The sequence below is a fragment of the Bufo gargarizans genome, chromosome 2 (assembly GCF_014858855.1).
Source record: "Bufo gargarizans isolate SCDJY-AF-19 chromosome 2, ASM1485885v1, whole genome shotgun sequence".
Lineage (NCBI taxonomy): Eukaryota > Metazoa > Chordata > Amphibia > Anura > Bufonidae > Bufo > Bufo gargarizans.
Window position 1 is genome coordinate 213,944,618 of NC_058081.1, and position 16,932 is coordinate 213,961,549.

Here is a 16,932-nt window from a genome sequence, read left to right on the forward strand (position 1 = left end):
GTTAAATCCTGATCTCTAGTTACGACCACCCTGCAATCCAGCAGCATTGGCCGGGACCACAGGTGCGCACATAGGCCATCGCTTCCTATAGAGTGCAAGCATGGCCACCAATGCTGGATTGAAGGGTGGTCGTAACCATGGAAATGAGAAGCATATAATGTTTGGAAAAATGAATCCAGCCAGCAAAGAAAGCAATATGGATAATAACAATATATTAGTAAGTGTATTGTATTAACTTTCGCCACATGATAAATGCCATTTACTGAACCCCATTAAATCTTTAACAAGATGGCAAATTTAGCTCTTAGGCAGCTATTCCATCACTAAATAATAGCCCCCAAAGTAGCAACGTCCCCTGCATAGCAACGTCCCCTGCATAGTGCTAACTGGCGGATTTATAATAGTAAGTTCAAATGCTCAAAGCAACTAATCACTTCTTTCTATAATACATAAAGTTGAAACTAAAAAGATATTTATCTTAAAATAAAAATAAAATTTTTCTCACTAATGCAAACACATATGAACATGGGACCAACACAGATGTCTTCAGCTGCCAAGTGCACATGGAAGAGGTCAGACAATTTCATAGGTACAAATCTTCTGACCTTTATGTCCTTTAAAGGGATTCTGTCACCAAGTTTTGGGCTATAGAGATGCGGACATGCACGGCTAGATCGCCGCTAGCATGTCCGCAATATACCTGACCTATAGGGCTGTGTGCTTTAGTTTCTTTAAAAAAGGATTTTAGAGATATGTAAATTAGTCTTGTTGGTGTCCAAGGGGCTATACGAACCTTCCTGGTGCCCAGCTACGCCCGCCTGTGAAGGAGCCCAGCACCGCCTATGTCCTCCGAATCTCCTCCTTTCATCAACAAAAGATTGCTGTAATCTCGCAATGCGCGAGCTTGCGCATGCGCAGTTCTTTCCCTGAGGCTGATACCAGCACAGGGAAGGAACACTATACCGGCACTGCGCATCGCGAGATTACAGCAATCTATCGTTGATGAAAGGAGGAGATTCGGAGGACATAGGCGGTGCTGGGCTCCTTCACAGGCGGGCGTGGCTGGGCACCAGGAAGATTCGTATAGCTCCTTGGACACCTACAAGACTCATTTACATATCTCTAAAATCCATTTTTAAAGAAAATAAAAGCACACAGCCCTATAGGACCGGTATATTGCGGACATGCTAGCGGCGATCTAGCCGTGCATGTCCGCATCTCTATAGCCCAAAACTTAGTGACAGAATCCCTTTAACTTCAGTACATAAGATACTACATTTATATACAGTACAGACCAAAAGTTTGGACACACCTTCTCATTCAAAGAGTTTTCTTTATTTTCATGACTATGAAAATTGTAGATTCACACTGAAGGCATCAAAACTATGAATTAACACATGTGGAATTAGATACATAACAAAAAAGTGTGAAACAACTGAAAATATGTCATATTCTAGGTTCTTCAAAGTAGCCACCTTTGCCTTTGATTACTGCTTTGCACACTCTTGGCATTCTCTTGATGAGCTTCAAGAGGTAGTCACCTGAAATGGTCTTCCAACAGTCTTGAAGGAGTTCCCAGAGATGCCTTCACTCTGCGGTCCAGCTCACCCCAAACAATCTCGATTGGGTTCAGGTCCGTTGACTGTGGAGGCCAGGTCATCTGGCGGAGCACCCCATCACTCTCCTTCATGGTCAAATAGCCCTTACACAGCCTGGAGGTGAGTTTGGGGTCATTGTCCTGTTGAAAAATAAATAATGGTCCAACTAAACGCAAACCGGATGGAATAGCATGCCGCTGCAAGATGCTGTGGTAGCCATGCTGGTTCAGTATGCTTTCAATTTTGAATAAATCCCCAACAGTGTAACCAGCAAAACACCCCCACACCATCGCACCTCCTCCTCCATGCTTCACGGTGGGAACCAGGCATGTAGAGTCCATCCGTTCACCTTTTCTGCGTCGCACAAAGACACGGTGGTTGGAACCAAAGATCTCAAATTTGGACTCATCAGACCAAAGCACAGATTTCCACTGGTCTAATGTCCATTCCTTGTGTTCTTTAGCCCAAACAAGTCTCTTCTGCTTGTTGCCTGTCCTTAGCAGTGGTTTCCTAGCAGATATTCTACCATGCAGGCCTGATTCACACAGTCTCCTCTTAACAGTTGTTCTAGAGATGTGTCTGCTGCTAGAACTCTGTGTGGCATTGACCTGGTCTCTTATCTGAGCTGCTGTTAACCTGCGATTTCTGAGGCTGGTAACTTGGATGAACTTATCCTCCACAGCAGAGGTGACTCTTGGTCTTCCTTTCCTGGGGCGGTCCGCATGTGAGCCAGTTTCTTTGTAGCACTTGATGGTTTTTGTGACTGCACTTGAGGACACTTTCAAAGTTTTCCCAATTTTTCGGACTGACTGACCTTCATTTCTTAAAGTAATGATGGCCACTCGTTTTTCTTTACTTAGCTGCTTTTTTCTTGCCATAATACAAATTCTAACAGTCTATTCAGTAGGACTATCAGCTGTGTATCCCCCTGACGTCTCCACAACGCAACTGATGGTCCCTACCCCATTTATAAGACAAGAAATCCCACTTATTAAACCTGACAGGGCACACCTGTGAAGTGAAAACCATTTCAGGTGACTAACTCTTGAAGCTCATCAAGAGAATGCCAAGAGTGTGCAAAGCAGTAATCAAAGCCAAAGGTGGCTACTTTGAAGAACCTAGAATATGACATATTTTCAGTTGTTTCACACTTGTTTGTTATGTATATAATTCCACATGTGTTAATTCATAGTTTTGATGCCTTCAGTGTGAATCTACAATTTTCATAGTCATGAAAATAAAGAAACCTCTTTGAATGAGAAGGTGAGTCCAAACTTTTGGTCTGTACTGTACATAGTTTATCTTTTTTTTTATACACAAAATTTTTTTTTTTTTATAAAATACATTTTTTTCTTTTTAATTATAGAGATGCAAAAAAAAAAAAAAATGGGAATCGCCCATTTTTATTATTTTTCTGTTATGCCATTCACCATATAGGATAAATACCTTTATATTTTACTAGCACAAACACATGCTAATGATCTTTATTGTTATTTTTTAAGGGGGAAATGGGGTAGGGATTTCATTTTAAAGGCTATGTATAAATCTGTGTATTGCCAATCACGGACTCTGTCCCCGGGTGTCTGCTGTGTAAAACTCTGTAGCTATGGTGTCTGCTCAGCTCCTGAAGGGGCATCATCTTTAAAGACCTGACATCTACCATATCTGTATGCCATAAGTCAGGAAATATATCTATATAAAACATTTGTGGATCTCTGGCTGCATAATGACATGAAATGCCCACACACTCAGTTAAAAGATTACCATTCTTAGTCGCTACGAAGTGAGCAGAGGAAGAAAGGGGGCTGTGAAGGATCTGTGAATCTGTCAAGCCACATCCAAGTGCAGATCTCAGGATGGAGTAATTAAACAGAAATCGACATAGGTTGCATCTATACTAGAGCTGTAGTTGATTCTCAGCTCCCTCGAAGACCCCTCTCCTCCTTTGCCGGTTCCATAGCCATTAGCAGAGTAGATTTTTTAACGCAATACTGAAGATACAATAATGTGCCATCACACCATGTTTTTTTTTTCAATTTATTTATTTTTATTTAAAGAAACTGTATTGTTTCAGATGCTTATGAAAAACGATGTCAATTTTATGATGGATCCATTTTAAGGCTATGTTCACATCACGTTTTAGCCGACATTTAACATCTAAACACTATGTATGTGTTAAACGTTAAAGCCACCATAACGCTCTATTGTAAAGAAAAAAAAAATAGCTGCCAAGTAGTTTTTTTTTTTTTTTTTTTTTTTTGCTGGACTCTGCAGGGTTGGAAAAGGATACTGTACTACACTTTTGCATCCATTTTTTTCTCTCAGTGAATATGTTAAAGACGACCTGTCCCCTCTCTTGACATGTCTGTTTTAGTAACTATCTGCATTCCCCATATAATACCTATTCTGGAGCATCTGCTTCTACGTTGTGCCATTCCTGTATTATTCCTGCTAGACATTTACAAATAAATTACCAGCAGTCTGCAGTAAAGGTACTGCTAGGTGTTACCAGTAGCTACTTTAGCCGACTCTGTCCAATCAGTGCTGCTGGTGTGAGACTTGCAAGGACACCCCACCCCAACTAGCAACACCCATCTGTACCTTTACTGCAGACCGCTGGCAATACATTCATAACTTCTAGAGGGAATAAAAAAAGAATGGTACAACATAGAGTCATAAGAATAGATGCTCCAGAATTGTTATTACATGGGGAATGCAAGTAGTTACAGGAGAGGTGATCGCTCCTCTGTAAATGTAAGACAAAAATGTGATTTAAACAGCATCCTACCTGGAAATGAGGCAAATATAGATAAGAAGCGGGAGTTTGGATTGTGTGACCTGTGATTGGTTGATTGACTTTTTCGCTATTGTGAAGATAAGGGGTGTCAGTGAGAGGCATTATAAAAAGACAATTATTGAATGGAGAAAACTGACATTATTGTATGCAATCCATTTAGTGCAGGGGTGCAAAACCTTTTCTGGTTGGGGGCCACATTGTCAGACTAAACCAATCACAGGTGCTGAAAATAAAATTAAAAGGGCTAGTACCAACTGAAAAACTGTATTCATGGCATATTGAACATAGAGTATATACAACAAATGCCTGGTAACACTTCAGGACTCCCATTTAATAGGAGAATATATGGGCAAATACATGTGAGCAGCCACAAGACATAGCTACACATGTCTGTTACCAGATGGTTGGAAGCCGCACAGAATGGTATTGAGGGCTGCAGTTTGTTCACCCCTGAATGAATAAATCTTCCTATTACTGTCAATTGATTTATTCTGCCGAATTGCGACAAAGTTTTTTTGTTGGACAGAACAGTACGCACACCTGTGCTTTTGCATCGAGTTAAGAAACAGACAGAAACTCAAACTAGGCAAAACACAGGCAAATGGTTTTTTTTCTATAGAAGACTGAGTATCTGCATTCATTTTTCTAATGTCTCCGAGTAAAAACCAATATGTTTATTGTAAAATCAAAAAACATGGTGTGAAAGAGGCCTAATGAAATATATGGATCTGAAAGCTGAAGTAAAGCGAATAAGAAAACCATTACATACTTAAAAAGAGTGTTTTTAGGTCTTTGAGGCTTCTTCTTTGCAAAGAAAGCTGCAAATTCTCGTCCAGTGCTAGCATAGCTTAGCTGAGCAGATGGTTCAGACGAAGTCTTGGTGTTCTTCATATCCAGATACTCAGTCAGAAGTATCTACAAGAAACACAATCCTTTAGAAGATGTACAAAAAAAACTGACAATTAGAAAGGCTCTTTTCAAAGATTTCAGTGGTCATTCATAAACAGTAGTAATAGATGCATGCAAAACACTTTTCGCACATTAATAGTGCTGTTTCTATTTTTGCAGATGACACCAAACTTTGTAATACAGTCCAGTCTATGGAAGATTTTAATAAGTTACAAACTGACTTGGACAAACTCGGCTACTTTCACACTCGCGTTTGGTGCGGATCCGTCATGGATCTGCACAAACGCATCCGTTTAGATATACAACCGCATGCATCCGTTCAGAACGGATCCGTTTGTATTATCTTCAACACAGCCAAAACAGATCAGCCTTGAACACCATTGAAAGTCAATGGGGGACGGATCCGTTTTCTATTGTGCCATATTGTTTCAGTGAAAATGGATCCTTCCCCATTGACTTACATTGTGTGTCAGGATGGACAGACAGACACCAAAACACTGCAAGCTGCATTTTGGTATCCGCCTCCAAAGCGGAATAGAGGCAGAACGGAGGCAAACTGATGAATTCTGAGCGGATCCTCTTCCATTCAGAATGCATTAGGGCAAAACTGATCCGTTTTGGACCGCTTGTGACAGCCCTGAACGGATCTCACAAACGGAAAGCCAAAACGCCAGTGTGAAAGTAGCCTTCTGTTTGGGCCTCCACATGGCAAATGAGGTTTAAGATACAGTAGATAAATGTAAAGTTATGCAACTGGAATAATAATCTGTATGCAGCATATGCCCTAGGGGGAATAAAACTGGGAGAGTCACTTGTTTAGAAGGATCTGGGTGTATTAGTAGATAATAGACTAAATAACAGCATGTAATGCCAGTTAGCTGCCTCTAAGGCCAACAGAATTGTGTCTTGTATTAAAAGAGGTATGGAGGCACGGGACAGGGATGTAATATTGCCACTATACAAAGCATTAGTATGACCTAACCTGGAATACGCAGTTCAGTTCTGGGCACCAGTCCATAAAAAGGATGCACTGGTGTTAAAGAAAGTGCAAAGGAGAGCAACAAAACTCATAAAGGGCCTGGAAGATCTTAGTTATAAGCATAGATTAAATGAACTGAATTTGTTTAGCCATGAAAAGAGATGTCAAAGGGTGGACATGATTAAGGCTACTTTCACACTAGCGTTCGGGGCTCCGCTTGTTAGTTCCGTTTGAAGGCTCTCACAAGCGGCCCCGAACGCATCCGTACGGCCCCAATGCATTCTGAGTGGATGTGGATCTGCTCAGAATGTATCAGTCTGGCACCATTTGTCCTCCGCTCCGCTCAGCAGGCAGACGGAGCCAAGCGGATTCGTCCAGACTTACAATGTAAGTCAATGTGGACGGAAGTTGACACAATATGGCTCAATTTCAAACAGATCCGTCCCCCATTGCCTTTCAATGTAAAGTCTGGACGGATCCGTCTGACTAACTTTCACACTTAGAATTTTTTCTGAAATATAATGCAGACGGATCCGTTCTGAACGGATCCCATCGTCTGCATTATAGGAGCGGATCCGTCTGTGCAGACACCAGACGGATCCGCTCCGAACGCAAGTGTGAAAGTAGCCTAACCTGTACAAATATATAAACGGACCATACAATAAATATTGAGAAAAGTGATTCTGTGTTACACCCTCTGACAAAACAAGGGCCCACTCCTTAAGCCTGGAGAAAAAAAGATTTAGTCATAACAGGAGAGAAGCATTCTTTACGCAAGAGCTGTAAATCTCTGGAAGAGCCGCAGGAGTCGGTCACAGCAAATACAATAGATGGCTTTAAAAAAGGTTAGACTTTTTATTTGAAAATAACATTGAGGCTTATGAAAATCTATAGAAATCTTGTTCTACACGCCCTTTCCCTTTGGCCCAACCCCTTTTTAAAAGTAAGATCGACATTGATCCAGGGATTTGTTCTGTGGATCAATATGACAGGATTACAGGTTGGACTTGATGGACTTTTGTCTTTTTTCAATCTTAACAACTATGTAACACACATTTCTGTGAGTAACCATGGCTAACAATCTCTGACCTAAGAGTCGGAATCGGCTTTCAAATTTAAAGGGGCTATCCCATGACTAATGTAAAAAATTAAAATCAGACATCATATAGTAAATTACAACCTCTTTCTAACAAAGCTAGAACCAGCCCTGTACCTCACATGCATCCAGAGATCTCCCCATTCATTGCTCTGCTAGATTTATATCAAGCTAGCAGCTTAAGGGGAGTGTCTTTTCTGCTGCAGCTAAGGGGGCGTGTCTCAGCTCTCCCTATCACAGCTCAGGAGGCAGTTGAAGGATAAAACTGAGCATGTGCAGCCATCTCAGGGAGCAGGTCAAAGAAATAGGAAAAGAACAAACTGCAGGTGGCGCTATACAGATACATTTTATTGAACAACTCAGTGGCTATGCTAAATGTCTAATTACATGTAATTACAAAAGTATTCAGATTCAGGTGCTGATTTGAAAACTGTAGAATATGTTTTGCGGGACAACCCCTTAAGTAAAATGCAGCAATCCCTTAATAGTGACTTTGGACTTCAGGGGCAAGTTAGTGAAATGAAGCATATAGCAGTCAAGAAGCAGAGCAGCAGTACAAACAGTGAAGGGAGAAGGTTGGTTTACTTAGCAAGAAGGTGATAACCTGGAAAGAACAGGTTATGGAGGAAGACCGTGTCATCAGATGTTTAGTGTTTTTTTTAAGAGCGTCCTTACGTGTACTACTTGATTTTTCTGCCTACACCAGTAGACTGATACCAAGAAAAGCTTCCTACAGGAACTTGGGCTATTGTCAGTTGGCTTTAGGAAACAGTATGACCAGTAATGGAATCTAGTCACACTATTCAAAAGTGTCTGTAACCTGGGTTATGTCTACCATAAAGGCATCAACTGAAATGGTTGTGGCAGGCACACAGAAGACTATTCTGGTGATAAGCATGTACATCTAATAAAATGTTGTAGCGACTCAAACTGCAAAATCACTGATATATCTTATGGTAGCAAGGAGTGGAACTTTGACGTGTGAATACGTTCCCATTATCTGGGGAGTAGCATTCTTGTGCAGTTTTTGCCCCACCTATCCCACATGTGACATCGATTAAGTGGTACATATAGCGGTGTGTGCTCCTCCTCTCATTGGTCGCTGGATGCACATAGAGGTGACTAGTAGCAGCACACTGTATGTGCAGGGTCTGCTCTACTGAAGGTAGATGCCCAACGGCATAGGTACGTTTAGAGTAGGACCTGCCTGACTGAGCCCAGCTTGGCGCTGGTAGGCGGGCACTGATGTGTTTTAATCAAAATATATTGGCCGAGAGTCTCAGATTTTATCATATTAGAATAAGGGCTTAGTCCATATATAATGTTGTCTATTGTGTGAGTGCATTATTTTCCGTGATTTTTTTATTTTTTATAAATGTTGCCATGTACATCCGCATATTCAGTTATCATATTGTGTAGGGTGTTTTGCATCTTTTTCTGTGATTTTTAAGTCTACATAAGGTATAAAAGCAGAACCCCCATGGCCTAAAGCCATCACAGCCTTTTTTCCCCAGTCCTTGTTAGAAACATTGCAAATATCTGGAGTCAATTTCACAAATTTTCACTTACACTCATAAAAGTTTCAACTTTGGTGCAAAAAATAAATATATAAATAAAATCAATAACATATGTATACGCATGGTCATCACAGATGGACAGGCAAAATAAATCTCATTATGCATAAAGTTTAGCCCTAAGGGGCAGATATTTCTGCTGCGTATTCGGGCGAGATGTGGCTGTGGATCCAAAGCCAATCTGCCAAAAAATCCACAAACATTTGGCAGATTTTAAAACTTGCGGCAAACAACTATGTAGACTGGAGTGTAGATGGGATTTATTAAAATCGCATCTACTTTGCTGGTTTATAAGGCTGTGGATGTTCCACTGGTAAATCCACATGTGATACGCTACATGTGCATGTGGGCTAAAAGGACCTACATTAGAGTTAACAACTAAACAAGCTACCTTGATACTGTACAAAAACAGGACAAAACATTATCAGAAAAGCTTTAAGGGTAATTTAGGTAATGAAATAGCTGCCAGCAGAATTAAATCCATTAGCAATGCCAATTGTACAATTAGAAACACCATTAATGTAGATTTGCTAATGTTTCTTAACTCGGTGAAAACAAAAATTAAAACCTTTTACTTGATAGAAGCACTTCAGCAAACTCTGGGAGAGGGCATTAAATTGCTTAAGCACCATAAACTCTACAAAAATGCCTCCGGCACACACGCACGCTTCCACTTCTTGAATGTTCACTTAATAGGACTATTTCAATCATTAACCCTTAGATTGACAACACAGCCACTCACAATTTTTACATTGACAACAGCAAATACGGAAGCGCTATACTTTCAAGAATTGCTCCTGCCAGCTGACGAACAAGTGCAAAGTAGAAGAAAGTAAAAAAAAAAGTAAACTAGCAACACTTAAGAAGAAAAACCTAACCACAAACACACATAGAAAACACATATAGAGACATAGAAAATGTTGCAAGGGCAATAGTGAGTAAGAAATGCCATCATACCTAGCGACGTATCAGAATTAATACTAACTGGCAGTTTCGGTTTCCAATTTAATGGGAATCGGAGGCGACTAGAGGAGCGGAGTTTTATTTAGCACACCACGCATCATTCCCAGCTATTCAGATGATCTTACACTATGGAGACACATATATATTTGAATCCATTTTTTTCATCACATCATTACTATGTTGCCACATTTTTGCATACTGATGATCTTTAGTGACAGTTACAGCTTGGCATTCTAATTTTTATGAGTTGATAGATGCCTCAATGATGAAGTCATGAAATAAAGATAAACCGTATGACTGTTTACCAAGCCTCAATTTTTTATTCATCGATGTACTTCGTTTTAAAAATTGGATCTTCTGGCATGGTTCCCCTTTGAAAGAGGCGTAGCGCTCACATATTCCTTAGTTCAATATTTAGTAAATTATGTGCAGAGAAATATGGAATAATTGGTTTATTACTGTTTAAATTTTTATTATTTGTTTTTATTTAATTTTTTTTGCTCCTTTCTCAGTCTGGGTTGGGGTGGGGGTTGGGCAGGGTCCAGCGATAAAATAATGTTTTTGATTACTGATTTTTTTTTTTTATATTGGCCTGTATTTAAAAAATGTTAAATAAAATATTTTGAAACAAAAAATAAATAAATGTATGTGTATATAATAGTTCAGCTCGGATGTGGATTAGACTTTCATCAGGTAAGAGCACCAACTTGCACACTACCATACTGCACAATAAAATCATGTTTCATAGAAAAAAATACATATCGCTATTAGTGTAGTCATACGATTGTGTCTTGCAGGATGAGTTCTAGTTTTGGAGTGCATATAATTTCTCAAATCAATTCATAAAACTTTGTTTTTCAGAATGGACTGATCATCCGGAGGCGGGACAGGGTGCGAGCAGCGAGCCTCATTGGACTCCTCTCCCTCGTAGGGTTCAGTATAGCAGTACTCTAAAAGTAATCACTGCCAGCTCAGAAGTGACTGCTGTTATCAGCGGGTCTTTCACTACACTATACTGCCCCCAGTGAGGGCAGCATAGTACAGGTGACAGGATCTCTTTAAAGGGGTTCACCAGCCATTTTGGGATTTGGTGTATGAAGGGGATATATATACACTAAATGATGAATTGCTGATTTTCACAGAGAAAACATATGAAATTTACTTCTAAAGACAGAGAGCCTCAAATAATAGACACAATTATACTGCCATTTTATGTCAGCTCTCTTGTAACCATTCCTCTCTAATTAGCTGGCTGGTCCTGAATCAGAAACTAGTGCCAGATCACAATTTCTGTAAGGGTCCATTCACACGTCCGTTGTTTCTTTCCTGATCTGTTCCGTTTTTTGCAGACCAGATCTGGACCCATTCATTTTTAATGGGTCCTGAAAAAAATCGGACATTGTGCTGTCCGATTTTTTTCAGGACCCATTGAAAATGAATGGGTCCAGATCTGGTCCAGATCTGTTCCGCAAAAAACGGAACAGATCAGGAAAGAAACAACGGACGTGTGAATGGACCCTAATACTGGATTCCACACTACAGGAATCTTACAAGTGGACAAATACTACCCTGTACCGCACTAATTTGAATTTCATGGTCAGTAGGAAAAGAAATAATAGAATCCTTGCTCTATTTATGGCTGGGTGTAATTATTTTAGAGGAATGATTCATTGTACGGTTATGGTCTTCCGTTTCCATGTTGCTAGTTATGTCTTATTAGAAGGAGACTATTTGTATGGAATTGTTGCTGTCACTGCTGACAAACTACTTCTAATGGCACCTCTTCTTTGTTCTGTGTAATGGCCGTTATTCCACCGCATTAGCTTCAGAAGAAGAGAGGCAAAGAAATAAATACATTTCTAGCGTTTATCGGGGAGCTTGTTAAACTGACTTGTTCTGGCACCCTGTCTCATTAGCTCCATGAAACACCCCTAGAAAGAAAATGCTCCAGCTCTCGCCTAAAGGTTCCGCTAATTGAAACTCGGCTGATTTCACAAAACACAGACAATTATTTCTTTCATTTCAGGTACATAAAGAATTATACTGTACCATCAAAATCTGTAGCCTTAAAACTATCTAAAAATATAAAGCCTGCAAGTATAAAGCAAGCAAACTGAAAAAGTTAATAGACCTTTGAAGGTGTTTTCCAGGATTATGGTCTTTAACAGCTATGCTCATGTATCTGCTAACCTCATGTACATCTTCCCCGTGTTGTGATTTTTTTTTTTTTTCCTATTGTGACTCTCCTGACTAGTTTTAACCATGCAAGCATATGAGTTTGGTCTGTTTCCATCCTGCATGTAGTACTTCCTGTTGTATCCAACCAAACCCATGATGCACTACTCCTTTCCCTGCCACAGCCCCTAACAATGTCCAGCCAATTTATAGCTCCTCCCACTCTTCACGTGACATGGAAACTCCCCAACCCCTGGTCATGTTGCTGCTTTGAAATGCCCATGACATGGCATCATAAAAAATAAAGATCTGCATGGCCATGTGAGCCACAGCCCAGAATGCAAAATAGGAGCAATAAAAGCAAAAACAACACATTACAAAATTACAGTTACTTTCAGAAATTATTTTAACCCTTTCAATACCGGAGATTTTATTTATTTATTTTCTTCCCCATTTTTTATTTTTCCGTTCACATATCCATATAAGTGCTTGATTTTTGCAGGACAAGTTGTATTTTCTAATTCCACCATTTAATATGGCATACAATGTAGTAGGAAACAGGAAAAAAAATATTGGAATTGGGGAAAAAAACGCAATTCCTCCACTGTTTTACGGGTTTGGTCCCTACAGCAATCCCTTTGTTTCAAAACTGACTTCTACCCTTCATTCTCTGGGTCAGTACGATTACGACACCACATATGTATAGGTTTTATATGTCTAAATAGTGTAAAAATTAATAAAAAATAAATAAATAATTGTTTACATATATATTACAGTTGTGTGTACTGAGCTGTGTGGGGGCTAATTTTTTGCAGAACAATCTGTAGTTTTTATTGATGCCATTCTGGAGTGTGTGTGACTTTTTGATCACATTTTATTAAATTTGTTTGGCTACGAGAAGCGAGGAAAAAACTGAGAATCAATCATTTTGATCCTTTTTTCATTATGCCGAGTTGGAAACATATTTTAATATTTTAATAGTACGGGCGTTTTCAGATGTGGTGATGCCCATGATGTTTATATTTTTCATTATTTATGTATTTATTTTTTTATTCTAAGGAAAGGGGGGTGATTTTAAATGCTTAAATTTTTTTTCATTTTTTATATATTTTTTTGTTTTGTTTTTATAGCCAGTTTAGGAGACTACAATGTTCAGTAGTTTGTTTTTATAAATTATTTCTATGCACCCACTGGGTGTATAGTATTATATAAATTCATGATTTCCTATGTTGGCATCTAACAACTGTAATGACCACGATCAGCATTATTGCCGGTCGCAGTCATTAGCTGCGGGCCTCTGCTGTTTGAAACGCGAGAGAACGCCATGTTTAAACATCGCTCCAGAGCCGTACATGTACGGTGCTGGTAGTGAAAGGGTTAGGCCTCTTTCACACGGGCGTCATGGATTTGGGCCGGATAATATGCGGGTGTGTCGCGGGAAAATGCGTGATGACATTTTAATGCGTTTTGCACGCGCGTGAGAAAAATCGTCATGTTTGGTACCCAAACCCAAACTAGAAGTTCGGGTTTGGGTTAGGTGTTGTGTAGATTTTATTTTCCCTTATAACACGGTTATAAGGGAAAATAATAGCATTCTTAATACAGAATGCTCAGTAAAAATAGGGCTGAAGGGGTTAAAAAAATAATTTAAAACAATTTAACTCACCTTAATCCACTTGTTCGCGCAGTCCGGCTTCTCTTCTTTCTTCTTCTTTGAGGAAAAGGACCTGTGGTGACGTCACTGTGCTCATCACATGGTCTGTCACATGATCCATCACCATGCTGATGGACCATGTGATGAGCGCAGTGACGTCACCACAGGTCCTTTTCCTCCTGCACAGCAAAGAATAAGACAGAAGAGAAGCCGGGCTGCGCGAACAAGTGGTGAGTTATATCATTTTTATTTCATTTTTTAACCCCTCCAGCCCTATTTTACTAAGCATTCTGTATAAGGAATGCTATTATTTTCCCTTATAACCATGTTATAAGGGAAAATAATAATGATCGGGTCTCCATCCCGATCGTCTCCTAGCAACCATGTGTGAAAATCGCACAGCATCCGCACTTGCTTGTGGATGCTTGCGATTTTCACGCAGCCCCATTCACTTCTATGGGTCCTGCGTTGCATGAAAAACGCACAATATAGAGCATGCTGCAATTTTCACGCAACGCACAAGTGATGCGTGAAAATCACCGCTCATGTGCACAGCCCCATAGAAATGAATGGGTCCGGATTCAGTGTGGGTGCAATGCGTTCACCTCACGCATTGCACCCGCGTGGAAATCTCGCCCGTGTGAAAGAGGCCTTAAAGAATGTCGATTCAAAATGGAAAACTCCTTTAAAGCCGACATGATTAGAAACTGAGCTGCACCAGATTGACTTACCCCGGAGAAGGAACGTCCTACAGAAGCATCAATACATTATGTAGCACTACTAATCACTACGATTGGAGCAGGTTCATAGGAGACACTTTTCATTTTGGGAAAAAAATAATATTTGGCTGCAGAAATCTCTGGCTGACCGTTGTAGATTTCTGCTGTTTAGCAGTGATTAGCAGTTTGGCATGTCCACCCACCATGGTTTCTGCAGCAAGAAATACTATGCAATTTTTTTCTGCGATACAGATTTAAAATCCATGTTGGAAACAATAGGTGACAGTGTGCACTACTGCATGGATTCTGAAATCAATTAGAGACAGCTTGTAGGTGGATTTCACACAGATATTTGCACGAAATATACAACAAAATTCTGCCTTTTGAAGATGCTCTTATGCAATAATTAAATGGAATCTGTCACCTCCAAACTTAATACGCGGTGTATAGTGGAAGTCCGATTATGTACTTTTATCTTCATACTCTGTGCTCCCACAAATCAGTAGTAAACTGCATTGAGAGGACTCCTGAGCTCACACACATAATGGAGAGGACTCCTGAGCTCACGCACATAATGGAGAGGACTCCTGAGCTCACGCACATAATGGAGAGGACTCAAAGGAGTCCTCTCAATGCATTTTACTGCTGGTTTCTCATAGCACAGCGTCAGAATCCAAGTAAATATGAAGATGGACTATACACGGTTTACTTTAGTTTGGGGGCTTTAGAGCTGACAGACTGCCTTTAAGATGCTACAGACATATCAATGGAAAGTTTGAAGCGTATAAGAATAAAATCATAATACAGTCAAAATTATTAACACACTGTAAGATGCCCAAAACGAGCATAATTTGCACGTACATTTCGAATCCCTGTGGAAAAACTTAAACTGAAAATAAAACAGGATTCCATTTGGTCCTTCCAGACTAGTTCTGCTGATTGTAATAGCACTACATCAAAAAGGTAAAAGGAGGAGAGAAAAATACCCAACTTTGTACAGATGAAAAAACCAAGGTCATTTTTGGCAGACATGACCTTGAGAGCTTCTGCGGCAGACAGATTTCTCTATAACAAGCAAAGCTTTCTTCTTCCACACATTCACCTACGCCATCTCTGACACTCTTGGTATAGTCTGAAGTTATCTTCACTCTGATCCTCCCTCAAGTCATAAGAAATATAGGGACCCATTATATCTGACTGTTCTGCTGCAGGCACCCTATAAGAGCAGCCTCAAGCCATCTATAATTGCCTAAAAACGCATTTTTATGGAATGAGCTAAGGTTGGCCCTAACCTAATGATTCCATTCCCTAAAGTAAAAGCTTAATAGGAGCATGTATAAAAATCTCTAAAGAAAGAAGAAGTCAAAGTCCAAACAAAGTCACTGTGCACCTAAAAGTAAAATATACCATTAACAGCCTTCCAGCATTGATCTAACAGACACCATTATAACACACTCAAGAATTACATCTTCCTCCTTAACACATTCGACTGGACAGATTTCTACACAGGGCTCCTATGATGATATCACAAAATGCACAAGTATGTTTTATTTAATATGAAGGAAATACAATACATAAACTAGAGGCAACTGCATACAAAAATTGTTTGGGCCAGGTGACATCTGCGTTGGAGTCTATTTTAGGATCCTCCATCAGATTCCATAAAACAATGCCATAAAAAAACAGTACACATGGGCTATCTTTCTGGTCAAATGACAGATACCATCACAAAAACCCAACAAATTCCATTAGAAGTCAATGGGGTCCATTAGGCACTACTGGTGTTCGTCATATGATGTCCCTGGCTCTACGTCATTCTCGACTATCTGTTTCTATGATTGAACAGAGGATTGTAAATGATAAGCGCAGATGTGAACCTAGCCAAATTTCTCAAACTGAAGTCCCTTTGTACATTCCCATAGGTTACAGTAGTTCAGGCTGCCTAGAAGCTACGTGTCTACATGTCTGGTTGAGCACAATAACGGAACATGGACTTATATACACTAAAGTGCTTACAGGACATTACTGTATAATAGACTGCTGCTCCATGTGTCACAGCTTTGTTCCACTTCATCTGTGCAAGGTCTCAGCTTCAATCATTTTCATAATTTATTTTCTGTTGCATGTAGATTTACCATTAGGATGTGACCTAATGACCCTAGAGAAGTTGTATGGGCTTCAGTATGGTTTGTCCTTGGTAAATACAGAGGGGCGGCTGTGGATGTAGTGTTTCTGGATTTTGCAAATGCATTCAATACTGTCCCTCAGACGTTTAATAGGTAAAGTAAGGTCTATAGGCTTGGAAAGTATAGTCTGTAATTGGATTGAAAACTGGCTGAAGGACTGTGTACAGAGAGTTGTGGTCAATGATTCCTATTCAGAATGGTCCGGGTTATCAGTGGTGTACCCAGAGGTTCAGTGCTGGGCCCTCTATCATTTAACTTATTTATTAATGATATCGAGGAAGG

At 39.9% G+C, this 16,932-nt stretch overlaps 1 protein-coding gene across 1 annotated transcript in view; it reads right to left on the bottom strand.

Annotated features, from left to right (window-relative positions):
* EXOC4 (exocyst complex component 4) overlaps positions 1-16,932 on the bottom strand; it is a 499,321-nt gene that overhangs the window by 362,297 nt on the left and 120,092 nt on the right. Inside the window, exon 8 of the mRNA XM_044279994.1 lies at positions 5,165-5,310. Coding sequence (XP_044135929.1) covers positions 5,165-5,310 — 146 coding nt within the window. The remainder of the gene's footprint in view (positions 1-5,164; positions 5,311-16,932) is intronic.